Below are 25,975 nucleotides of genomic sequence, written 5' to 3' on the forward strand. Positions count from 1 at the left end.
CTTCTAGAGTTTTGCCCCTTCTCCCCCAGCCCCACCCCCCCATCTCTCCCAGCACCCAGGCTGGGTCATCCAAGCCTACATAATCCTCAAGTTACTGAATTAAAGAAGCAAAACTTCCTGGAAAGTCATTCGGACTTTAAAAAAAAGTTGTTGTTTTTTTAATATAGAGGAAAGCTTATTAAGCTTATTATGAGTTACAATGGTTACCAGCTTGCTTTAATGGCTTCCTTTGAAATTTTAAAAGACATATTCACCTTCCCAGGAGGGCATGAATTAATGGGTGGTTTGTTTCTGGGTTTTAAAGGAACTATAAACAAAGATGACCTAGAAAGCCCCTGCCCCCCCAGAGCACCCGGACTGTGTGAAATCCCCAAGGGCTCTGGGCTGGGGTGTGGAGCGGACCTCCCAGCTGGTGGAGACTGGCTGGCAGGAAGGCTTGCTTTGCCCTTTTCCTTCCGTGCAGGAGAGAACGAATTGCCCAAGGCCAAGGCAGCAGGTAAAGGCTCAGGAAGCCCTACGCCATCCTTCCTTCCACCTCCTCCATCTCCCCACACAGGGGAAGCCAGGCTCCTTCTATAGAGGGCTCGTCTGTTGGCTTTTCTTTCATCGATGGATTGCTTGATATGTTGGTGCCCATGCTGGGTCTTGAACTCAGGGCCCTGTGCTCTCCCTTTGCCTTGCCTTTCCCTCTTGGGGTTGGCACTTTATCACTTGCGTTATACATCCACTTCCACCTTTTTTCCCCAGTTAATGGGAGCTAGGAGTTTCTCAGGTTTGCCTGTGTAGGCTGGCTTGGAGTCACGATTTGATCTCAGCCTCCTGAGTTCCCCTACCCCTCCACGGAAGGGGAGGCCAAGCATCCTGGAGGAGAGCATGGTGTGCAGGTTGAGGATTCTGGTCAGGCCCCATGGAGGACCCAGCCCCGCCTCTGCAGGTGCAGCTGTCATTTGGCAGAGGGATTCTGGGAGATTTTCAACCCAGGTGATGGAGCCAGTGCCGTGTGGCACCTGGTCCTGCTCACAGACCGGGGCAGGAAGCACTTCAGAAGGAAGGCCAGGGGAAGAAAGGGGACACTAGAGTTGCGGGGTGGGGCTGGCCATCCCTCCCTGTTGCCCTTCTTCCTGGCTTGAGTTGCTGCATGAGCAGTATCTATCCAGGAACACCCCCACCTGTGGATTTTAGCAGGAGTCATGACAAGGCTGAGCCCTGAGGCGGAGAATGGTGACTGACCCAGGTCAACTCAAGGGTCAGCTCATTCTTGAGGGTGACTGACTCCGCCTCCCTCTGCTCCTGAGAAACAAAGCTAGGGATGATCACCTATAATAGGTGAGGCTCTGGCGGGAGCCGGCAGAAGGCTGACAGAGGCGAGTGGCTTGCAGCCTAAGTATTGGCTGTGAAAGGCCAGACCTAACTTTCGGGCTGGTGTGGCAGGGATTCTCTTGTTGACCACTTTCTAGTTCTTTACTCCGGCAGGTCTGGGGTTTGCAAGTCAGGGCTCTCTCTCACAACAGCCCCTTTCCGTGTGACTTATTTGCCCAGTAGGACCTTGCTTTTACATCCAGCACCAGTTTCGGACTGTGATCCTCCTACCTGTGCTTCCCACATAGCTGGGGTTACAGACGTGAACCATCACGCTGCGTTTGTTGAGATAAGGGTCTCATTAACTTTTTTTTGCCAGTCCTGGGGCGTGGACTCAGGGCCTGAGCACTGTCCCTGGCTTCTTTTTGCTCAAGGCTAGCACTCTGCCACTTGAGCCACAGCGCCACTTCTGGCTGTCTTCTGAATATGTGGTGCTGGGGAATCGAACCCTGGGCTTCATGTATTCGAGGCGAGCACTCTGGCTACTAGGCCATATCCCCAGCCCTCTCATTAATGTTTTGCCTGAGCTGGCCTGGTACTGTGATCTTCTCAGTCTCTGCCTCCTGAATACTAGGGGTTGCAGGCATGAGCCACCATCCCTGGCTTTGATGAATGCTTCTAATGAGTCAGATATGAGTGCACACACATCTTCGTGTGTGTGTGTGTGTGTGTGTGTGTGTGTGTGTAACTAGTTCTTGGGCTCAAAGTCAGGGCCTTGTGCTTTTGCTTAGCTTTATTGCTCATAGCTGCTACTCTATCACTTGAGCCACACCTCCACTGCCAGCATTTTGCTGGTTAGTTTGTCTGCCCAGGCTGGCTTCGACTTGTGGTCCTCAGAGGTCAGCCTCTGGAGTAGCTGGGATTACAGGCATGAGCCACCGGCGCCTGGTACATTCCCCCTTTTTATGATTAAACGACAGTGGGTTTGAGAACAGTCTGACAAGAACTGAGTCCCCTGTGCGTGAAGACCGCCCACCTCTGGGTCTGCAGCCAATGGGGCACTCAGGGGACGAGGGGAGGCTCCATCAGGCAATGTGACCAGCACCCGGAACTTGATTTTGCTCTTAGTAACCGGCATGGGGGTGGGGAAGTGCCGGAGCCAGCCGGCAGTGGAAAGGGAATCCTGAATGGGGGGGGGGGGGGGTGAGGATTAAAGGAAAGGAAAAATGCAAGACAAGAGAAAAAAGACAAGAGACAAAAGATGGGGTTCGGGAGGTCTGCAGTTTAAGATTGTAACTCAAGACTGCAGCCATGTTTTATTCTTAACTTCCAGCTTATATGCAATTTAGGAACCAGGGAATAGTTTAGGGTTAACTAAGGTTTAAGAAAACAAGAAGGGGGCTGGGGATATGGCCTAGTGGCAAGAGTGCCTGCCTCGGATACACGAGGCCCTAGGTTCGATTCCCCAGCACCACATATACAGAAAACGGCCAGAAGCGGCGCTGTGGCTCAAGTGGCAGAGTGCTAGCCTTGAGCGGGAAGAAGCCAGGGACAGTGCTCAGGCCCTGAGTCCAAGGCCCAGGACTGGCCAAAAAAAAAAAAAAAAAGAAAACAAGAAGGCCCTGAAATTGGTAAATAACAACAGGCAGTAAAACAAGATAAAGTTGAATGGTTTACATAAAACAGACTCTTGTGGACATAATAAAACATCTCGGGATTAGTACTGTCCTTCAAGTAAACCATGTCCTTGCATGTCCTTGAGATAACAACATAGCCAGAGGTTAGGGTGAACTTTGTGTCCTGGTGACCCATCTTTATTCCAGGGCGCTCCCCTAACCCAGTTGCTCATTCCTGCCGTTCAGGCTCTCCAGGTGGAAACACCTTGCTTTTATTTCTAGTCTGTCACGGACCAGCCAGTACCCAGTAGAACCAAGTTCTGACCCACCAAGCACTCTCCACAGCCCCCAAAGCCGCACAGGTCCGTGGGAAGAGCGGCCCGATGGCGGTTCCAGTGTGCCGCTAGTGTTTCTGACTCCTTCTCTGGCCATTGGCATGAAGTTGTCCTGTACCCCGTCTCCCAGCCCTCCCCCAGCAGTCTGGCCTTCCTGGAGTCTACATTCTGCGTAAGAGTGTCCCCAGTCCAGACAGCGGCACCTCACGCCTGTAATCCTAGCTACACGGGAGGCTGGGATCTGAGGTTCCACATTGGAAGCCACAGGACTCTCGTCTCCACTTCCCCTCTCACGCCCCCCTGCCAGAACTAGAGCTGTGGCTTAAACGCTAGAGTGCCAGCCCTGAGTGAGAGAGCGCAGGGACGGTGCCGAGGCCCTGAGTTCGAGACCCAGTACCGGCATGCACGAGCACACGCATGCACGCGCGCCCACCCCTTCCACTGGCACCCGGGGGCAGTGAGGCCTCGGGCCTGTGGCCACCTTCCTGCCCCTCACTCCCGCCCCGAGGATGTGGGGGACTGTGGGATCCCAGCAGGAGACAGAGGTCCCAGCCCACCTTTCCCTGGCAGTGTGGGATGCCCGGTACACCCCCTGCCCGCCCTCCCCCACCCGAGCCCTTAGCGCACTGGGGCTATACCTCAGGCCACTACCGCTCCCTGAGCCTTAGCTCTTCACCCCCAACTTGCACCCCCAAGCTGTGCATAAGTGCTTTGGGTCTCTGGGGTCTTCCCCTTTCCTCAAGAAACAACCAGGGCGGTGAACACCTGGGTGGGAAAGTGCTGAGCAAGCAGGAAAGGAATTGAAGAGGAGCAATTAAACTAGGGTACGTCTTAGGGGCTCGAGGAGCAGCCCGAGCCTCAGCCACCGAAACGCCATTAGAATCCAACCAGTGCACACACACACACACAAGGACACTCGAACTCATCTCCAGAAACCCCACCTCCAACCCCAGGTGGGCGCCCTTCCATCCCCCCCAACCCCGAGTGGGGGGGGGCTTTCTAGGGCTTGGCCCTCCAGGACAGCACAGATACCGCAAGGGCGGGTACTGGGCCTCCAGTGTTTAAACCGCTTCCTGCCCGTGGTGGCCCATGGTGGCCCGTGGTGGCCCGCGGTGGCCCGTGGTGGCCCATGGTGGCCCGCGGTGGCCCGCGGTGGCCCGGGCCTAGGCACTGCTGAGCAGCTGATGAAGCAGACCAGGGACCCCCACTTTCATCCCTCGCCTCCCACAGCCTTTGGTTTGGGGTGTAGGGGCAGATTCGGTGCTGAGTGAATGGAAAGGAAAGCCCGTGTCCCAGGACGGGGTCCCAAGCCTACACCTGCCAGTGGCTCAGTTTCCTGTCCACCAGCCTCAGGCCTCAGCAAATTCTAAGTGGTCCCCTGTGTTTCCTGGGAACTAGGGAGCTCACTGGTGGCGCTCTCTGGGGCGGGGGGGGGGGGGGGGGAAGTCCCTGAGAAGGGAGAGAGGGCAGCCTTTGTGCCAGGTCAGGTAGCCGGGAGCCTGGCTGCAGACATCTCCCGAACCCCACCAGTGCTGCTGTTGACTCAACCAATTTGCATGAGATTTTACATACAGGTTCTATGTGTCTTTCATCTCCTACCCTGGGCACCAAGGTAGCTTCCCCCGCCTCTCCTGATGGTATCTCGGGGGGATCCTTTATGACCCCAGACCCCAGGACCCCTTCCCCCAAACACACACACACACACACACACACACACACACACACACACACACGCCTAGCCCATCTCCTTGAACTAGCCCACTCCAGAGAAACCAGCCATCTGGCCTGGCCTGGGTGTGCCCAGTGCAGATTTGCTCCAAAGGGGACACAGGTAGCCTGGCAGGTCTGGCCCCGCAGGGGACCTCAGGTAGAGATGGCCCCAGCTGCCAGCTCCCGCCAGGCCCCTAGCAGAGAGCTGGAGGATGGAGAACTCGAAGCCAAGGGGCCCAGAGAGGTACTGCCAGGGAAACGAAACCAGGTGGTTGCCACGGTGACGGGGTCTCACGCCCCATTTTCATAGGGCCGTGATTTCCATACTGCAGGGAGAATTTCCCTACGGCTGCCTCCGAGCCCGCAGGGGCGGGGAGGAGGCGCGGGGAGAGGTCATTTGAAATTCAAATGAGGATGATTAAGGTTTTCTTGTGGTGGGAAGCTGGAAGCTTGGACAAAAGGGGTTAAGCTGGCTGGCAGTTGTGGGCTCCAGGGCCTGCGGCTGGCTCTCCTGCTGCCCCTGGAGAGGCGCTGGGTCTCTGTCGCTTCCTGGGGACGTCTGGGCTCCATGTACCCTCTCAGTGACCTGAGGATGTTTTGCACTCATGAGTTGGAACGATTGAACACGGCCACATTCAGGCTTCAGGTCTCCCTTCCTTCTGGTGACCACACACTGGCCGTCTCCACGTGGAAAACAGGCTTTCAAAAAATCAGGGTCGTTGTAGAAACAATCTCTGTACCGTGTCTGAGAAGGTGGGGTCACAGGTGGATCCTGAACTCCTCTTTGTCACCAGCCTGGGACCTCAGACTGGCCACACCTCCCTTCGCCGTTGCCTGGGACCAGGTGACTTGCCATGTGTCATTTCTCTCATGACCCCGGAAGGGCTTCCAAGTTCCCCTGGCCTGCTCTGACCTTGGGTCATTATGGAAGGGCTCATTGCTCACGGAAGACTCTCTGCTGGGTTCTCCTCCATAAAATGAGGGTAATGAAGGCATCTGCCGGGGTGCTTGGGGGTCAGTTGAGCCAAGGCTGGTGAGGGATTGAGAACAGAGCCCGCCCCCACACCGGTGCCATTTGCTGTCATTTGTCGCAGGAGGACGTGTGGGTTTATGGGGGCACAGTGACCCAGGACCCCTTTGTGGGGGAGGCAGCCTGCTCTTGAGCAGGCTAGCCTGGGCGTTCCCTTGCGGTCAGTACACTTTGTGTCCAGAGCCGGGAGCCTGCTTCAGTAACAGGCCCCGTGGGAACGGAGGGGTCGCCCCAGCCGTTGCTCCAGGGAGCTGCTTCTTTAGCTCCTCTGGACCCCGCCTCAACTGTCCACGTCTCAGGGTGTAGAGCCCAGGCAGGAAGAAAGGAGGGAGGCCTGCTGCCTGTGGCTGATGCCTGTGGTCCTAACTAGTTGGGAGGTAAGACCCTAGGGTCTCACATTCAAACAAGCTGAGCAATGTGTACAAGGCCCTGAGTTCAAAACCCAGTACCAGCAACAGAGAGGGAGGGGGGCTTTAAGATGTGCTTAATGGTTGTGACTGGAACAAAGCCCTTGCTTAGCAGAGCTTATTTAGCATCCTCTGGAGTTGGATTTTACGGCTTTTCTAAGGCCAGGGGACTATATGTAGAGATTAGGGGGTGGGATAGGTACTAGGGATTGAACTCACGACCTTGTGCTTGCTAGACAGGCATCCTACCACCGGAGCTATGCGCCCGATAGGGCCTTACACTCTTGCCTGGCTTCAGACTGCATTCCTTCTACCTATCCCTCTCATGGGATTATAGTCGTGAACCATCATGCCTGGTTGGTTTGTTACTAGGGGTCTCGCTTTTTCCAGACTGGCCTCAACCAGGGTCCTTGTATCTCAGCCTCCCAAGTAGCTGGGATTATAGGCATGTACCACCAGCTCAACTCATGAGTGAAGATTCTGAAGGGAAACTTGGATCTTCAGGCCCTGCTGTTTCTAGCAGGACTCTGTCTCTCTCTGAGTGCTCTTCCCACATAGCCCTGACCATGCAGCCCACCCCAAGTCCTCTGTGCTGCCAAGAGATGTAGGCACCGTGCAGGGAAGACCCAGAGAGCCCCATCGACCGTCCCCCTTAGCTCCCACCTGCCACTTCCACTGCCTTAAGATAGGAGGCGGCGGGAACAGGAGAGAAGCTCTTGTTTCCAAAGGCTGGGAAGAGGACGGTTTCCCGAAGCCTCGCTTCACAAGCCTCGCTTCACGTGGTCTTTGGAGGGTAGGCGGAGCTCAGGTTTCTGGGTGTCCCCCGTACACAACTCTGATCGCTAGGCCGATCTCCCCAATCCATTGGGGCAACTGTAAGGACCAGGAAAGGTAGGGAGGGGGGAGGGAGGGGGGAGGAGGGTAAAAATCTGTTTTTGTTTGGAAGTCCCTGGTTTGCCCTAATGGTCGGCTGCCCAGGGATGTTTCCAAGGATGTGATTCCTTATAAATTGGTACCCCCTGGCCTGGAACGGTACTCCTCCTTCTCTCCACCTCCCGCGTAGCCGGGATTATAGATGTGAGCTCCTGCACGGAGTCCAGTGTCCTGCAAACTTGACAAAGACCCATGGCACTGCCTGAGCTCGTCGCGCCCTCTCGCAGGTGGAATTGAAGGCAGCTTCCACACCCGACTAGTCCACACCAGACTAGTCCACACCAGACTAGCAGAGGAGAGGGTCGCCGGGTGGAGGAGGTGACCCCGGGGCAGGTGGTGGCTATCTCTCACCTGCAGGGGGGAGCTGAAGAGGTCCGTCTCCCAGGGGGTCCTGAGGGTGGGGTGAGCCGATCCCTGGGACCAGCCAGGCACGAAGCCCGTCCCACCTCAAGCCTTCGGTGTCCCAGGTGCTAGGCGGGACAGCTCAGGACTGTAATCCCAGCTCCTTGGGAAGCAGAGACGGGAGGATTACAGTTCCAGACCAACCTGGGCGAAAAGTTAGTGAGACCCCTTGTCAACAAACGTGCCAGGTAGGATGGTACATACCTCTCGTCCCAGCTACTGAGGAAGATCAAGGCCCAGGTCACAGAGGGTTTGAAAACTACCAAAAGCAACGCTGCCTGAGGACACGGCTCCAGTGGCAAAGCGCCTGCCTAGCAAGCACAAGGCCCTGAGTTCAAAGCCCAGTACCACCAACAAGAAAAAATACTGCAAAAAAATTACAAGTAAATATAAAATGTGACACGTATATAAAACAAAAAGAAAAAACAAAACTGCTGTCACAGCAAGTTCCATTAAGTCGCTAAGTGGTTTAAAACAAAATGTGAGTGGAGTCTTTCGGGGCAGGCCGGGCCAGAGCGGGGGAGGGGAGAGCGGTCCGGAGCGGGCGGGAGAGGCCGAGCCCACGGCGGGCTGCTCGCGTTGTTTACCAGGCAGAGGTGAAAAATCCTGCTGGAACAGTTCTTGCCCGGCTTCCACCCTCCCTCACCCAGAGAACTGCTCCCCAGGCAAACTCCCATCCAATGGCTGCCAAAGCCGGGCGCATCCGCCAGGCCTGCCAGGCGGGGCTCTTGGCTCGGCTGAGAAGTGGGAAAGCAAGGGACCTTCTGGGGGCTCACCCCCAGCTCCTGCACGCCCCTCACCGCTGATCCGGGCCTCACTGCATGTCCAGAGAGGGGAGGGGGAGGGGGAGGAGGGGGAGGGGGGAGAGGAGGGAGGGGGAGGGGGAGAGGAGGGAGGGGGAGGGGGAGAGGAGGAAGGGGGAGGGGGAGAGGAGGGAGGGCAGGGGGGAGAGGAGGGAGGGGAGGGGGGAGAGGAGGGAGGGGGAGGGAGGGCAGGGGGGAGAGGAAGGAGGGGGAGAGGAGGAAGGGGGAGGGGGCAGAGGAGGAAGGGGGAGGAAGGGGGCAGAGGAGGAAGGGGGAGGGGGAGAGGAGGAAGGGGGAGGGTAGAGGAGGAAGGGGGAGGGGAGAGGAGGAAGGGGGGAGAGGAGGGAGGGGAGGGGGGAGAGGAGGTAGGGGGAGGGGGGAGAGGAGGAAGGGGGAGGGAGGGCAGGGGGGAGAGGAGGAAGGGGGAGGGGGCAGAGGAGGAAGGGGGAGGGGGAGAGGAGGAAGGGGGAGGAAGGGGGCAGAGGAGGAGGGGGGAGGGGGAGAGGAGGAAGGGGGAGGAAGGGGGCAGAAGAGGAAAGGGGAGGGGGAGAGGAGGAATGGGGAAGAGGCAGAGGAGGAAGGGGAGGAGGAGAGGGGAAAGGAGGGAGGGGGAGAAGGAGAGGAAGAAGGAGGAGGGGGAGGTGGGAGAGGAGGGAGGGGAGAGATGGGGAGAGGGGGAGGGGGGAGGGGGAGGGGGAGCTCTTTTTAGCAATGGACACCCCTTCTGTACAGATCTGTGGATTTCCCCTCCTTCCCTTGGCGGAGGCTTCCCAGGGCTTCAGTGATCACTGCATCCCAGATTCCAGGAACCAGGATGCTCCTCTCCATCACTTCTCTGGCCATATTTTATTTTACTATATTTTATTTATTATACTTCCAGTGCTGGAGCTTGAACTCGGTGCATAATGTGCTTACTCCACTTGATTGTGCATAACTGGCACATTAGGAGAGTAAGCGGACAGAGAGAGAGAGAGAGAGAGAATGTGTGTGTGTATGAGAGAGAGAGAGAGAGAGAGAGGTTTATTGGTCATGGGGCTTGAACTCAGGGCCTGGGCACTGTCTCTAAGTAATTTCTGCTCAAGCCCAGCATTCTACCACTTTGAGCCACAGCGCCACTTCCAATTTCCTGGTGGTTCATTGAAGATAAGAGTCTGCTGGACTTTCTTGCCCAGGCTGCCTTTGAACCTCAATCCTCAGATCTCAGCCTTTGGAGTACCTAGGATTATAGGTGTGAGCCACTAGCTCCCAGCCTTGGCTGTATATTTTTTTTTATTGCAGTTTAAAGAAACACTGTGCCAGGCACTGTGGCTCATGCCTGTAACCCCAGCTCAGGGAGCTGATATCTGATGACTGTGGTTCAAGGTCAGCTCAGGGAGGAAAGTCGATGGGACTATTATATCTAATAAACCACCAAAAAGCCAATAGTGGAGCTGTGGCTCAAGTGGTAGCACACAAGCCTTGAGAAAAAAGGAAAAGCTCAGAGACTGTGCCCAGTTCCTGAATTCAAGACCCAGGGCTAGCATACACACACACACACACACACACACACACACACACACACACACACACACACACGTTACATAACAAAATTTACCGTTTAAACCATTTCTAGGTATGCAGTTCAATCTCCTTTATCTTCGATTTAGATTACTGATTTGTTTAACTGTAAAAAGGCATGCAGGGCTGTCTGTTTATTCTGTTGTATTTTATCTTGTTGGTTTTAGCCTTCTGCTTGGGTCCACCAAAGCATTTTCTAATGCTGATTCTCTCCCCCGCACGGATGAATCACTTTCTGCGACTTCCACCACGATCGATTCCTTTCTACTCGCCTACGTGGTTGGTTAAAGTCTAGTGCTCACTTTTTCTATGGCGAGCACCGGTCTGAGTGGATTTCCTGGGACAGTGACGAGGGTCTTAGAGAAATCGGCGTCCTCGCTTTGGCTTCTCTCAGGCTGGGTGACCTCGTGCAGGTGTTTTCCCCTCTGAGGTTGGATCCTAAAAAGAACGTTCCTGGCCACGTCTGTCTCTCCTCTGTTGTTGTTTAATTCCAAGTGGCAGAAGAGGCCCCCAAAGAGCGAGCCGGGGTTTGGCAGTGGGATGTGTTCAGGTGGCGGCAGGCGTCTGGTTCCTGTGGGTTCCTAGGTCTGAGGTGAATCTTTTTTGTAGCAGTTTCTCAGCAAAACTTGGATCCGCTCATCACACAGCCACCCAGCACCTGCCAGATGCCAGACGTTACGCTGGACCCTCCACATGAGGTGGAGATGAGCATAAGAACCCTGACCTCTGGGACCTCCCAGTCTCAGGAGGGAAACTGAGGCTCCAACCACTGACTGTGAAAACTAAGGGACATACTGTAAGAGCTATAGATAAGAGAAAGTGCCTTCAGAGGGAGCGATCCTTTGATTTGTTTTGGAGTTGGGGTTAGAAGGATAAGTAGGAGTTTTCTAGGTAGAGAAGGAAGAAAAGGAAGGGCATTCGGGTCAGAAGGAACAGCACATGCAAAGTCCCTAAAACCAGACCAGGCCCCATGGCCTAGGGTGTCTGGAGCCCAGAGCTGTGACTTCCCAATAGAAATAATTAATACTAAGCATAGCGATTTTATTGTGGAGAAGACTGAGGCTGCAGGAGGTCTGCCTTGACCAGGGGTACACAGAACGATGGAGCTCAGGCCCGAGCTAGCTCTCTGACGTCAGTGGGACTTCCCGAGCAGTCCCTGCTATGCCTCCCCACCTTCCAGGGGTGGACGGCGAGAAGTTTCTGGTAACCATGCATCCATAGGCGGCCCGTGGTCGCCATCGTCTTTCCTCCTTTCTGTGCTGGGCCCTGGGGAGCCGCGTCACACCTGAGCTCCTTCCTGGAGGCCCGGGTGGAGGAGAGCCAGGCAGAACAAGTCCAGAGGACTGTGGGAAAGCCGGACTCGCCGAGCCGTGGCGCGCTCGCTGGCTAGGGCGCCTCCCTCCTCCAGATGTGTCGTGTGTCACCAGATCGGAGCTGGCCCGCCCCGTGTCTGTGTCTCAGCCTAGGCACTCCCAGTCGCTGATGGAGGGGAATCAGCAAGATGACCGCCGAACAACTGAGCCCTTACGAAATGCCCGCGGGCCGCCGTGCTAGGTCTACTCAACTTCCTGCTGGAATGTCCAGGGACCAGTCCCTTGGTTGCCTTTGGCTGGCCCTAAGGATAAGAAAAGTAAGCCGAAGCTGGGAGCTGGTGGCTCCCGCCTGTAACCCTAGCTATGCAGGAGGCTGAGATCTGAGGATCGTGGTTCAAAGCCAGCCTGGGCAGGACTGTCCCACGAGACTCTTACTACCATCAAACTACTCAGAAAACGCCGGAAATGGTGGCTGTGGCTCAAGGGGTAGGGTGCTGCCCTTGAACAAAAGAAGCTCAGAGACAGTGCCAGGCCCGAAATTCAAGCCCCTCGTGCTGGTACCCCCCCCCAAAAAAAAATTAAAAAGGGGGAAGCCATCCTTAACTGCCCACAAACCTGATGACCCCCTCCAAGTCAAGAAGTCCCCTCTGCCCCCCAATAGTTCTGCCCCCCAATAGTTTTCTTACTTCCTGGGTCCCACGCATTACATTCGATGCCTCCCTTCTCCCACCTTCCCGAGCCCCAGACTTGCCCCTCTCCTTTTCCCGTTCCAGCGGCCATGCTCGAGCTCGGGTCCCAGCCCCGGCTCTTCCTCCTGACGTCCTTTGTTCCTCTTCATCCACACGCAGCTCCTTTGTGATCTGGCCGCGTGTTACTTTAAACCACCACCGAGAAGCCCATGGTTACCCCATCTCTACTTCCTCACCGGACATTTCTCCGGAGTCCAGGAATGCCTGCCACGTCCCAAACGCAGATTCTGATTTGGGAGTCTGTGGTTGACATGGCAACCACTCCCTCCACCCAGGCATCCCACACCTAGGGATCAATCACCCCAATGCCGTCTTCCCCTTGCATTGGCATGCAGTCCTCAGCTCCGGCTGTCCGTTCAGCATCCTGTGTTCAGCCCCCTGCCTGGCCCCTGTGCTAACACCCCACGCGGCCTGCAGACCTCTCATCCGGGTCACTGCAGTGGCCTGTGCCTGAGTGGTGACCATCCTTTTTTACTCTTCCCACAGTATCTGAGATGGCAGGCTCAGATGACTGTGCTTAGCCCCCCTCCCTTTTTGGGGGGCTTGGGGCTTGAACTAAGGGCCTGGGTGCTGTCCCTGAGCATTTTTGCTCCAGGCTGTCACTCTACCGCTTGGAGGCACTGCGCCACTTCTCATTTTCTGGTGATGGATTGGAGATAAGAGTCTCGTGGCCTTTCCTGCCTGGGCTGGCTTTGAGGGGCGATCCTCAGATCTCAGCCTCCTGAGCAGCCAGGACTGACCACAGGCATGAGCCACCAGCACCTGGCTCACTGTGCCCAGCTTTTCAAGAACACTTTTCTGGCCGAGCTGGGCTGGAACTGTGGTCCTTTCCATCTCAGCCTCCCGCATAGCTGGAATGACAGGAGTGCTTCATGGAGTCCTCCTATTGGTTGGGAAGGGGTCTGATAAACCTTTTGCCTGCCCTGGCCTCCAACTACAGTCTTCTCCACCATAGTCTCCCCCAAATGACTAGGATTGCAGGCATGAGCCACGATGCCCCAAACTTTAGACTTTTCCTCCACTGAAAAGCAGCAGGTGAAATGAATAGAGGTCAGCGTGACAGAACAGTCAGCTATGTGTCGGACAACATTTAAGTGTCCTTTCCCCCCGGAAGCTGGGCTAGTAGGCAGAGTCTCCTGGGGGCTCCTTTAAGATCCACGGGTAGCCTCTTCCTGCCGTCCACAAGAGGTGTAGCCACTCCACTGGGGCTATGGCATGGGACTGTCCCCTTGTGGGAAAGGCCCACTATGCCTGGCTGTGTGATCATGAGCAGGTAACTCCCTGGCCATCCATCTCCTGGGAGGAGGCTTTCCCAAGAGGTTTCCAGAATGCAGGATGAGTAGGGAGATCCCTGATGTTCCTCTCAACGTGCTAGTTGCCCTCTAGCCATCTCCCTCTTCTGATCCTTCCAGCCGCCAATGCATGTGTCTTTTGTTCTCTCTTCCAGGAAGTGATCGAAATGGCCTAGATTTCAACAGACAGGTAAGAGCTTGAGTCCGAAGAAAACATTTACCCTGTTAACTATCAAAAAGGGGGAAACGGTGCTGTGGCTCAAGGGAGAGAGAGCTAGCCTTCAGCAAAAGTGCTCAGGGACGGCACCCAGGCCTGGAGTTCAAGCCGCGGCACACACACACACACACACACACACACACACACACACCATACACACTTAACTTTTGATGAATTATTAGAGGGCAGTCTCCTTTGTGCTTTCCTGGAGCCCTGTGAACAAACACCATGTCCAGCAGAGACAGGAAGAGGTCGTTCTTCTGGGGCCTCAGGGTGGGCTTCAAGGAGGAGGTAGTGTCTGAGGGCAGCTTTGAAGAAGATGGCACAAGCAAAGGGCGGTTCCAAGTGGAGGGTCCAGGATGGGGCTGGAGATCAAAGGCAGGCATATATCCTGTGTGTTCTTTTCTTCCTTGCTCTCAATCCTGGGTTCATCCTTATGTCAGAAAGAACTGTCATCACCTGGACTCCTCACTCCAAACCTCCAGGCAGACAACTGTTGCCATTTTACTCCTCAGGAAGCCTGAGGAGGAACAAATGAAGGCCGTCCCCTCTCTCCGTGGCTTCCAGACCTACAGCAGATTAAAGAGACATCTAGGTTAGTTGTATGGAAGGACTTCCAGCCAGTGCAGTTGATTAAACGATGGAACCAAGCGAGAGAGAGAGAGAGAGAGAGAGAGAGAGAGAGAGAGAGAGAGAGAGAGAGAGAGAGAGAGAGAGAGGGGCAGAATCGTCTTTAGAACCCGCGTCTGGCGCACAGTCTAGGTGGGAGACTCTCGGGCTGGGTGTACTTCCGGCGTAGGATGGAGGTCTCCAGGAACGTGTGAGCAGATTGGGGTGTAGGCTGCACCCCAGGCTCTCTGCTCTGAGGACTCAGGACTCCCCCAGCCTGGGCCCCCTGTTTCATTGCTGTGGATGGGAGGCTCGGGGAGGAGCGGTCCACATCCGACAGGACCACGCGGGCCACCCAGAGGTGGCGATGAGATCCTGGCCTGTGGCATCCGCTACAGCTTGTGAAGCCTTGGTGCTGCACTCGAGGCTGGCCCCGGGCACCCTGCCAGGAGGCTCTGGAAGCCTTTGGGCTGAGTGAGCCTGGTGGGCCATGCCATCCCCCCAACCCCAGGGAGAGTTCTCATGACGGACCAGGATGGAGCCCGCAGGAGGGGAGTGGGTGCATTTGGGGAAGGGGTGAGAGGAAGGAGCAGCCCCCCCCCCCCCCGCCGTGTCACTGGAACTCTACTCTCATGGGCTGCCCCAGTGACTCCTCCCTGCCTTTGTTTCTCCAAGGCCATCAGATGCCATGCCCACCTTTGCCCGGCTCCCCTGCCGGCCACAGGTGGGCACCTGAGCCTCCGCGCCCCTCTGCTGCCAGCAGGGGCAGTCGGCCGGCCTGGGCCAGGTGCTTGGGCTCTTTCTCCCTGGTAAACCTCACCACAATCCTGGGACATAATTCCGTGTCACTATCCCTGTTTTGCAGATAAGAAAACTGCCTCCCAGGCAGCCTTACGTTTTTCAACAAGCATTTGAAAGATTAAGTAACTCGAAGGTCACAAAATTGGTTAGCTGGGAGGGAAGGGGGAGGGCAGGATTTGAACCCGCATCTCCTCTGTGACTCTCGAGTTCGTTCTTCCCGTGATGCCTTGCAGCAGCCTCCTCTGCAGTCTCTCCACTTGTGTCTGGGGAGAGGCCTGGGAGCAGAGACGGAGGATGATCTCACAGTGACTAAGTGGGAGGCGATGGGAGGTGGGGAGGAGAGCGTGGTTGTGGAGACACAGCTTCTGTTCAGACACAACAAGAGCTGGCAGGCACAGAGGGCAGGGAAGAGCCACAGCCCTTGGAGAGCCCCCACGGGAAGCCCCTGGCTGGTGGGGGCGATAGGGAGCTGCAACCTGGGCTGGGTGAGCAGCGAGTCCCGACGGTCCATGAGCCAGCAGCGTTGGCTCATCTGCCCTGTGTCTGTTTCCCTGCCCGAGGCTCTGCGGAGGCAGCCTGGGCTGTCTGGGGGTCACCGTGGGGAGGCCAGGGGACCCTGAAGCAGAGCTACCTTTTGGTCCCCAGAGCAGTAAGACGGAGTTGAGAGGCAACCAGGAAAGGGGGGGGGTCCCTGGAGGAAGGCCCACAAGGCCTGGGCCCCCTGGACGTGGGCCCCTTGCTAGTTCCTCTCAGCCAAACCTCTTCGCGCCTTCATGAACGAATGAACAGGTATAGATGCGGGTGTCTCAGGCCCCGCAGTCTACCTGTTCTAGTGTCACCATGTTGGCTGTGCCAGGTGAAACTGATCTGTTGGGCTTCTTTCTCGGAGGAGGAATGAGGAAGAGAGAGGGTCGCTAGAAAGTGAGGGGAAGCTGCTTCTGGGGGAGCTCCCAGCATTTGGGATCTTGGGATCTTGTGTGATCCAGTGAAGAGACGCATGTGACATATTGAGGTGCCATCAGAAGGAGGCCAGCTGTCCATCTTTCAGATATTAGCCGTGTGTGTGTGTGTGTGTGTGTGTGTGCGTGTGCACACACATACTCAGAGACTATAGACTTATGATTAAAGTTTATGATTAAGTAGACTTAACGATTATAGATTAATCACCTGCACACGTGTCCAGGAACATCTCAAAATAATGCAAAGTTGCTGGGCACATGAACTAGTGTTTCTTGTTTGGTTCTGTCTCCTGCAGTAAATACAAATGGAACCTTCTAATAATTAAGGCAGTCAGAAAAACCACCCCATGGGGTTCAGACAACGTACTTCCCCCAGGGAGAATGGCCAGTTCCAGTCCACACAGGACACATTGCTTCTGCCAGGAGCACAGGCAGAGGGAAGACTGGCTGCACACAGAGAGAGCTGCGCGGCACTGGAACCCCGCCTCTGCCTCTGGGAGCGTGCCTGGTGTCCATCCAGGAAGACGGGCCTGGAATGTTCCTTAAGAGGTCAGAGCAGGGAGTGTGTGAACCAGGGCCATCTGCAGAGGAACGGACCGGCCTGACTGGGTGACGGCTAGCTAGGTGTGGAGCAGAATTTCCCAGGCAGGAGATAATTTGGTGAGATTAAATAACTCCCCCATTCAAAGTGATTTCTTCACTGTGGGCATTAACTTAGAGAGTCATATATATGGTAATGTCATATTTCCTGAAGTCTGACTGTGTACTTAATGCACACGTATTTTATGGACATCATTTCTTTCAATACTTAGAGTAACTCTGTGAGGTGCCTGGTAGCATCCCCAGGCTACAGACGAGGAAATGGAGGCAATGAGTAGTTAAGGGATTTTCCCACAATTCCACTGTCCAAAAGCCAGGCCTGCCAGCCTGCTAGCTCCATGCTCCAGCCTCCCTGCTTCCCTGTGCAGTGTGATAGATTAAGTCACACTCTACTGTGTGCCTCAGCTTTCCCATCCAAAACAAGAACAGTCACAGTATTGAAGTCCTAGGATATTGTAATAATAATAATAATATAAAGCTAGGTGCTGGTGGCTTACACCTGTAATCTTAACTACTCAAGAGGCTGAGATCTGGAGGATCAAAGTTTGAGGCTAGTTGCAGGCATAGTCCAGGAGGCTCTGTCTCTAAAACAATCACCAAAAGGCAGGGCTAGAAGCATGGATCAAGTAGTAGAGCACCACTTGAGTGAGCAAGGCAAGCAAGCAGACTCAGCAAGCATGAGGCCCTGAGTGTTAATTGCTTCTACTGACAAAAACAAACGCAAATGCTGTGACTATTGTTACAGCTTATAGGTTACTTAGAGTAATCTCAGGCATGTAGAACTCCTCAGTTCTTAACGCTTCCTGAGGAATGGGACTCCAGGACTTGATTTCTCTTCTCTCCCTGTGCAGCTACTTATCTAGGATTACTCCAAGTTAAGTGGGCTACGGAGACTTCTAGAAAGGTTATTTATTTCTTGGCACCCATCCTCTGATCTAAGGCCCACCACTTTAGCCAGACTTGGAGCAATAATAAGAATAATAATAATAGGGAAGTGGCGCTGTGCCTCAAGCAGTAGAGCGCTAGCCTTGAGCTGAAGAGCTCAGGGACAGCGCCCAGGCCCAGAGTGCAAGCCTCAAGACTGACAAAAAGAATTCCTGTGTCAACTTTAATGGAATCATACATCTGTGAGCAGTGACATAACACGATCTCCAAGACTCACTGTTAAACGAGAGCCAGAAAATAACATGCAGACTGTGAACTTACTTACGGGAAACAAGAACGGAGTGTGATGTGCGTCTATAAATGCGTAAGAAATAATAAGAAGAATAATGGGAACCCATTTGCTTTCTCCCCTTTGGCTGGCCTGAGCCCAGGATGCCAGTCGAGTCCTGCTTGTGGTCTGGGCAGCGGCCCCCATTTCAAGCCTTGGGTTGGGGTTAGGGCAAGATCAGGGCTAGTGAGGAGCAGGGTAGGAAGGAGCAGGAAGGAACCGGAAGAGCTGTCCGGATGTTTGGAGTCCTCCCCCCACCCCCCGCCCCCAGGCACCACTCATCCAGAAGGACTCTGGGATCGACCCGAGCCCTTGGAAACAGTCTGGAACGTTCCTCTCACCCCAGGTGCAGGGTGGAGAGCAGAAAGGGTGACAGAGGGAAAGGAAGGTGTTTGGGTCTGTTCCCTAATCCCCTGGGCGCCCGGGAGTGGGCGGTGTGGAGTTGTGGGAGATTGTGCGTGCAGGTGCCGACGGGAGATGACGCAGTGGTAGCGTCCCCCTCACGTGGGAAGAGCTGGGGTCTGCTGAGGGAAGTCCCCCCGAGGAAGAGAGGGCTCCGGCCTGAGCCCTTTGCAAGCAGTAGCTCCTTCAGCCCTCACCGAGCTAGAGAAGTAGGTTTTCTCATTCTTGCTGTACAGATGAGGACACTGAGGTTGCTCAAAGCCGACACTGAGACTGGGGTTGAAGCGAGGCGCCAGGCACTTCACAGATTCGTGCATATGCGTGTCTACGTCCATGTGGTTTGGTTTGGTTTTGAGACAGGGTCTTAAGACACAGCTTGGGCTGGCTTTGAACTCCCAATGTACCCCAGGCTGGCCTAGAACTCACGATCCTCCCGCCTCTGACTTCCTGGTACACTGGAATTACGGACATGCACCGCCACACCCAGCCGGGCTCTATCTTATTTGATATGACCACAGCCTTACCACAGACGGGTGAGGTAAGCGTCATTATTCCCCTTCGACTGTTGGGGAAACTGTCGCTCAGAGAGATTAAGTAACTTGCTCAAGGTGGAGCTGAGGTAAGACAGGCCTGTTGGACTTTCCACCATGTGGCTTGCCTCTGAGAAAGAGGAGAGGGCCTGAGGAGGCGCCCACAGAGGAGACGCGACCCAGGGCCCCTCATTTGGTGGGTCGGGTACTTTTCCATGTTTCCCGAACCCTCTGGCTCCCTCCTGCCTGCAGACCTCCCATGGCTGGGCTGGGGAAGGCAGAGATGGTATCTGTGGCTGGGGAGGGTGCCAGGCGGAGGGTGGGGTGGAGGAGAGTTCCCACCCAAAGAGGGTTTCCTGGGCCTGGCCCTGGGAGCCGCCACCTCCCAGGGTTGTGCGTGAGAAGGAGGTGCGGGAGGGGAGCCCGGCTTGCACATGTGCGTGCCTGCAGGGCAGGGGCGCCCCCCCCTTTCTCTCTGCCCCCAGGGACAGGGCTGGCCAGGCAGCTCCGATGCCTTGACTTCCCTGAGAAGCACAGCCTAGCTAACAATGAGCTTTGCCCACACAGCCCTACGAGGAAGGACAGCCATGGCGGCGGGCCCCCGGGCTCCAGGGCTGAGTCTACAAACACATTCCGTTTCCCTCCCATCCCGGGCCACTTCTCATTTGCCGTCCCTTTGCTTGACTTCTTTCCAGATACTAGGGCTGGGACTGGGGGACTTAGGCTTATTCAGCTGGTGCTTTCCTGCTGAGCCGTGCCTCCCACCCTGGTTGTCACTGGTTACATGTAGGATAGAATCTCCATTCCTGCCCGGGACGCACACCTACGCCTCACTCTGTCACGCCTGGGATCTCAGGCGAGCACCGTCGGGCTCATGAACGTTTTCTGCTTGGCTGGCCTTGAACCTTGATTCTCCTATTCTCAGCCTTCCAGGTAGTTAGGATTATTGGTCTCAGCCACCTGCTTGTTTTGCTGGGCAATTTACAGAGAACTTCTTTAAGCCAATAGGATTTTTCTTTCTTTTTTTTTTTTTTTTTTTTTTTGGCCAGTCCTGGGCTTGGACTCAGGGCCTGAGCACTGTCCCTGGCTTCTTTTTGCTCAAGGCTAGCACTCTGCCACTTGAGCCACAGCGCCACTTCTGGCCGTTTTCTGTATATGTGGTGCTGGGGAATCGAACCCAGGGCCTCATGTATATGAGGCAGGCACTCTTGCCACTAGGCCATATCCCCAGCCCCCAATAGGATTTTTCTATCATCAGACCCGTATGAGTGTTGGGGTTTGACTGAAAGGGGAACTCGAGGAAGAGGCTCACATGGCCAAGTGCCTTGCAATCAGGTGACAAAGCGGAGACTTCCTGCACTCACCTTTATGTCGTGATTAGCGACGGCATGCCCGGTGCTCAGTGCTGGCCCCTCATCTCCAGTTCATCCCTCTTGCTGCCCTCCAGGCCCCTGTCGCCCACTGGGCCTCGGTTTCTGTGTGCAGGTCCAGGGTGAGACTTTCTTCCCTCTCCCTTGCCCGCCTCCCCTCCCTTCTCCCCTCTCAGACTGTGAGGTGGCACCGTGCTCTGCTCTGCCGGCAGCCCCTCTGCTGGCCTGGCACCGTCCGTATGTCCCTGTGGACTTGGTTGGCATGGATCACCGTAGGCTGACCCTGGTTCTAGTCCTGCAGTGCACAGGGCGGCCATTCTCGGCCCTGCTGGATTCAAACCACAGCCCTGCCGGCAGAAGCTGGGTCACGGGGTTGCTCCAGTTCCCCAACCTTCCATTTCCTCTTGTTAATGGGTGGGAATAACACTATAAAAATCACATGGCTGGCCAAGCGCCAATGGCTCACGCCTATAATCCCAGCTACTCCAGAGGCTGAGATCTGAGGATCATGTCCAAAGCCAGCCCGGGCAGGGAAGTCTGTGAGACTCTTTAATTAATCACCAAAGCGGAGCTGTAGCTCAAGGGGTAAAGCGCCAGCCTGGAGTGGAGCTGCTCATGGATAGTACCCAGTCCCTGAGTTCAAACCCTAAGAAGGGAAATGGATGCATCTTAGGTCATTTGAAAAAGCATTTGTATAGATTATATGGTCTATTTTTTTTCACCTTTCTTTTAAAATTTACAAAGAGACTTGTAGATTGTTTCTGGGCAGTATATGTTGAGTGAGGATTTTTGTTAGTGATTATATAATGCTGTATTATTTAAATATGATTTTGCTTTTCTGTTCCCCTGTTGGTGAAAAGTATTGTTGGGACGGAGGTACAATGGCTCACACCTGTAATCCCAGCTACTCAGGAGACACGCTTTGAAGCTACCCTGGGCAAAGAAGTTAGTGAGACCCCAGCTTCAAGGGGTAAGCCAGTCATGGAAGCACATGGCACCGTGGAATCCCACACGTGGAAGGCATGGATCAGAGAACTGTGGTTCTAGTACAGGGTGGAAGGCAGACAGAGAGACCCTAGCAAAACATGTCTGGAGATGTGGTTTAAGTGATAGACTACCAACCTCCTAGATAACAAAGCCCCGAGTTCAAATCCAGGTACCTCCAAAAGAATGGGATTTTTGCTGTACAGTGTTCATCCATGCCTCATTGTCTGTATATGCCCATGGTTCTGCTCGCCAACTGCTTTCAAAGGATGGACCCATAGTGTGCACATTCAGTGCCCGGATCAGACGCAGCTAGGCCAAGGCACGATGGGGCCACTTGCGCATCTGCTCTCCCATTGATTCCCACAACACGTTTCTACCGAGCGGGATATGCGTGTGTGTGTGTGTGTGTACATATATATACATACACACACATATACATGTATATGTACACACACGCTGAGGGAGAAGCTGAGCTTCGCGGGCTTCAAATGCTGACGTTTTCTACGCATGTGTCAGCATGAACCCTGCTGTGCCCACAGCAGCCAGAGATCAAACACATGATGGATGGGCTTGCTGGCGCGTTCCCAGGCAGGCGTGAGCAGGAAGGTAAGACCCGTTCTGTGGAAAGCCGCTAGCAGGGCGGCAACTCCCGGTGGCTTTCGCTGCTCAGGGAGCATCTGCAGACTTGAGGGGCCTCACTTCTTCTCTCCTCCCCATGGGTTCTCTCTCCTCCATCATCCCCTCTCCTCCCTCATCCCCTCTCTCCTCCATCATCCCCTCTCTCCTCCGTCATTCCTTCTCCCCTCCATCATCCTCTCTCCTCCCTCATCCCTTCTCCCCTCTGTCATCCCCTCTCCCCTCCATCATCCCCTCTCTTCTCCATCATCCTCTTTCCCCTCCATCATCCCCCTCTCCTCTATCTTCCCCTCTCCCCTCCATCATCTCCCCTCCCCTCCATCATCCCATATCCTCCATCATCCTCTCTCCTCCATCATCCTCTCTTCTATCATCCCCTCTCCCCTCCACCATCCCCTCTCCCCTCCACCATCCGCTTTCTCCTCCCTCATCCCCTCTCTTCCATCATCCTCTCTCCTCCATCATCTCCTCTCTCTTCCATCATCCCCTCTCTACTCTATTATCTCCTCCTCCATCTTTCCCTCTCCCCCATCATCTCCCCTCCCCTCCATCATCCTCTCTCCTCCATTGTCCCCTCTCTCCACGCTCATCCTCTCTCTTCAATCATCCCCTCCCTTCCATCATCCTCTCTCCTCCACCATCCTCTCTCCTCCACCATCCTCTCTCCTCCATCATCCCCTCTCTCCTCCATCATCCCCTCCCCTTCATCATACCCTCTTTCCTCTATCATCCCCTCTCCTCCAACATCCTCTCTCTCCTCCATCATCCCCTCTCTCCTCCATCATCTCCTCTTTCCTCAATCATCCCCTCTCTCCTCCATCATCTCCACTCTCCTCCATCATCCCCTCTCTCCTCTATCATCTCCTCTCCCCTCCATCATCCCCTCTCTCTTCCATCATCTCCTCTCACTCCATCATCCCCTCTTCCCTCCATCATCCCCTCTCTCCTCCATCATCCCCCCTTTCCTCCATCATCTCTTCTCACTCCATCATCCCCTCTTTCCTCCATCATCTCCCCTCCCCTCCATCATCCCCTCTCTCCTCTGTCATCTCCCCTCCCCTCCATCATCCCCTCTCTCCTCTGTCATCTCCCCTCTCCTCCAGCATCCCCTCCCCTCCCTCATCCCCTCTCTCCTCCATCGTTTCCTCTCTCCTCTCTCCTCCCCTCTCTCCTCCATCATCCCCTCTCTCCTCCATCATCCCCTCTCTCCTCCATCATCCCCTCTCTCCTCCATCATCCCCTCTTCCCTCCCCATGGCTCCTCCCCTCTAAGGCCCCTGTGATAGCACAGCCAGGCTGGGACTGGCCATGGTCAGCTCCGCAGTCACGTCCAGCGTGTGGGGCACAGAAAGAAGCCAAGAGCCATGGCGAGGAGAACATCCCCCGAGCACATGCACAGCAGCGACGGGCGCTGGCTGAGAGTTGAGGACTGTCATTCAAAGCCAACCTGGGCAGGAAAGTTCATGAGACGCTTATCTCCAATGAACCACTAAAAAAAAGCCAGAAGTGGAGCTGTGGCTCAAGTGGTGGAGGGCGAGTCTTGAATGAAAAGCTAAGGGACAGCGCTCAGGCCCTGAGTTCCAGTCCCGGTACTGAGGCGAAACAAAAACCCACAGCAGGGCTGCAGATGTAACTTAGCGGTAGCGCCCTTCCCTCGGATGTGAAAGGCCCTAGACCCCATCCCTAGCACTGAGAAATGAGTACCCACAGGCAACCTTCCCCCAAATGGGGGACTTTCAACCTGTTCTCTGCACCCGATTCCCCCGCCTGCCCCATCCCTCCTCTTGGAATATATTTTTAGAATGTTTGCATGAGGGACATTCCAGCTCTTTCCAGATCAGTTACAAAACAAACTCTTCCTCACTGCTAGGGAGAAATGTAGCAGTGGGGGCTGGGGGGGAGAGAGAGGGAAAAAAAGAAAAAAACACCTTGCCTGTAATTGAAGGCAGGTTGGGAGCTGTTCATACTTTGAAATGCTCCTTCTTGTGAAATGTTTATGAAACACTTTCCACAAACGAGTTATGCAACTAGGACAGCAGCTTTGATCATTTTCATCACCAGTGATATATTCATTAGTGTTGGATTGTTTTCTTCCCCCCAGAGAGAGGGTCATGTGAAAATGTCCTGGGGCAGGAGCTAAAGAAAAGTCCTCCAGTCTATGACCACCGTCCCCCCCTCCCCCGCCATGTGTGGCCGCAGCTACCCCGTAGCCCTCACCTATGGCCCAGTCTCTTGGATCCGTGGGACAGTTGTGGTTTTGTCTGGTGGAGAGAACGTGGAGGGGGTGAGCACGCGGAAGTCCTGGTTTGGGGGTTGTCACTGTCACCTCTGCGGGGCTCTGTGAGGCGGGAAGGCAAGCCCTGTGCTCAGCCGAAGAGGCCAGTGGACTCCTCGCTCCAGAAATGGCCACCTCTTCCTCCTGGTGGCCCCTTCTTTCCAGAAGGAGACGACTGCTTTGTAAGGCAGGGGAAGTCACAGAGTTCACCGGGATTAGCGCGCGATAGCGTCTCCCCTCCCTGGTCACTGCCCAAGACCGTGTGATCATGCCTTCGCCTCTCCCAGCCGGGGGAGCGGTTCCTACGCCCACAAACCCGCACACCGTGGCCAGTCGCTGGGCCAGGCCCGGGTCTCTGTGCTGGTCCCCGGCCCAGGGACTCCCTGTCCCCAGCAGTTCTTGTCTTCATCCCAGGCAGGCTGTGGCTTCGGGTGGGTTTTTACAAGCGTAAAGGGAAATTGAGGCTCTGTCCAATTCACCTGTGGTCCTGGCCCCAGAAGTGGTCAGGCCCTGACGGAGGGCAAGCCCACCGCACGGCTCGGCCGCCAGTGCCCGGGACCCACTCCCCAGCTGTGAAAAGGGATTTGAAGCGGGGGGGATTAAGATCGACGTGTCTTAGTCCCAAGGGTGCCCAAAAGGTATTTCTGCAGGCGATACTTGTCAGTGAACCTTCTCGTCCCAGCCTAGCTCTGGCTTTCCTGAGCACTACAGACCAGAAATCAAGGTGTGTGTGTGTGTGTGTGTGTGTGTGTGTGTGTGTGTGTGTGTGTGTGTGTGTGTGTCCATCCGTCCGTCCGTCCTGGGGTTTAAACTCAGGGCCTCGGTGCTCTCCCTTAACTTTATGGCTCAAGACTGGTGCTCTACCGCTTCGGCCATAGCTCCGCTTGCAGGTTTTTTGCTTGTGAATTGGAGATAAGCGTCTCCGAGCGGCTCCAGGGAGACCCCCAATCTCCCACTCCTCTGAACAGCTGCTGCCAGGTGGGGGCTCCCAGCACCCTGTCAGAAAATCAAGAGTTTGGAACCCGGTGTCTGGGGCTTGTCGGGAAAATGGCGAGAACTTGCTCATTCACCAAGAAGCCTCCTTGCTGCCTTTCAAATGGTTTCATCTTTTTGGGTGGGTTTATTGTCAGCACATCAGAAATGATGAAAAATAGAACAAAAGATCAGTGAGTTAAAAAAAGAAAAAAAACAAACACAAAACTTTAGAAGAGTAATGCAGGAAGTTTCCAGAAAGTCTCAGACTGCATCCTACACCCGAAGGACCTTTCAACTAGCAGGCACTTGGTTTACAGATCTGGGAGATGTGGGGTGGGGGGGTGGGGAGTGTCTCTCCCTCCCCACCCCCCCACCCCACCCTGGAGAGAACGTAGGGGCCACCACTCTAGGAAGCAGATGAAAGGCTGCGTGTTCTTTTATGATGGCACTGGCGTATGCAGTGCCGTGTTCGGAAGACTTGGCGCGGCGCCTAACAGATAGCCGGGCTGGAAGCAAAGCGCATGTTTTCTAGCTCCGTCACAGCTGCACCTCTTTATCTCTCTGCGTGCATAATGAGTCTGGAAAAGAACCTGCCACTGGCCTCCAAACCAACCTCCCCAGCTCCCCGCAGGCGGTTCTGCTGGTGTGATCTCACCTCCAGCTCACCAAGTTCTCCCCCTGCCCCCCCACCCCCCCTTCCTTCCTCCCAGACACCCTCTGGGACGGGGGCACAGTGGAGCCCTGGCCAAAAGCCCTGGCCTAAGCCCTGGCCTACGCAGTCTTCTCTCAGAGCAAACCTTAAGGTTGTTTTTGTTATTGTTATTGGTGGTGGTGGTAGTGTGTGTGTGTGTGTGTGTGTGTGTGTGTGTGTGTGTGTGTGTGTGTGCAGGAATGCAGGGCCTGGGTGCTGTCCCTTAGTTTTTTTTCGCTCAAGGCTGTTGTTCTGCTACTTAAGC

The 25,975-nt window shown here is 55.1% G+C and overlaps 1 protein-coding gene across 1 annotated transcript in view; it reads left to right on the top strand.

Annotated features, from left to right (window-relative positions):
- Nucleotides 1-25,975, top strand: part of Pou2f3 (POU class 2 homeobox 3) — a 55,070-nt gene that overhangs the window by 9,797 nt on the left and 19,298 nt on the right. The window contains exon 3 of the mRNA XM_048344004.1: nucleotides 13,602-13,636. Within this exon, the coding sequence (XP_048199961.1) occupies nucleotides 13,602-13,636 (35 nt within the window). The remainder of the gene's footprint in view (nucleotides 1-13,601; nucleotides 13,637-25,975) is intronic.

The sequence above is a fragment of the Perognathus longimembris genome, chromosome 3 (assembly GCF_023159225.1).
Source record: "Perognathus longimembris pacificus isolate PPM17 chromosome 3, ASM2315922v1, whole genome shotgun sequence".
In the NCBI taxonomy this organism is placed as follows: Eukaryota; Metazoa; Chordata; class Mammalia; order Rodentia; family Heteromyidae; genus Perognathus; species Perognathus longimembris.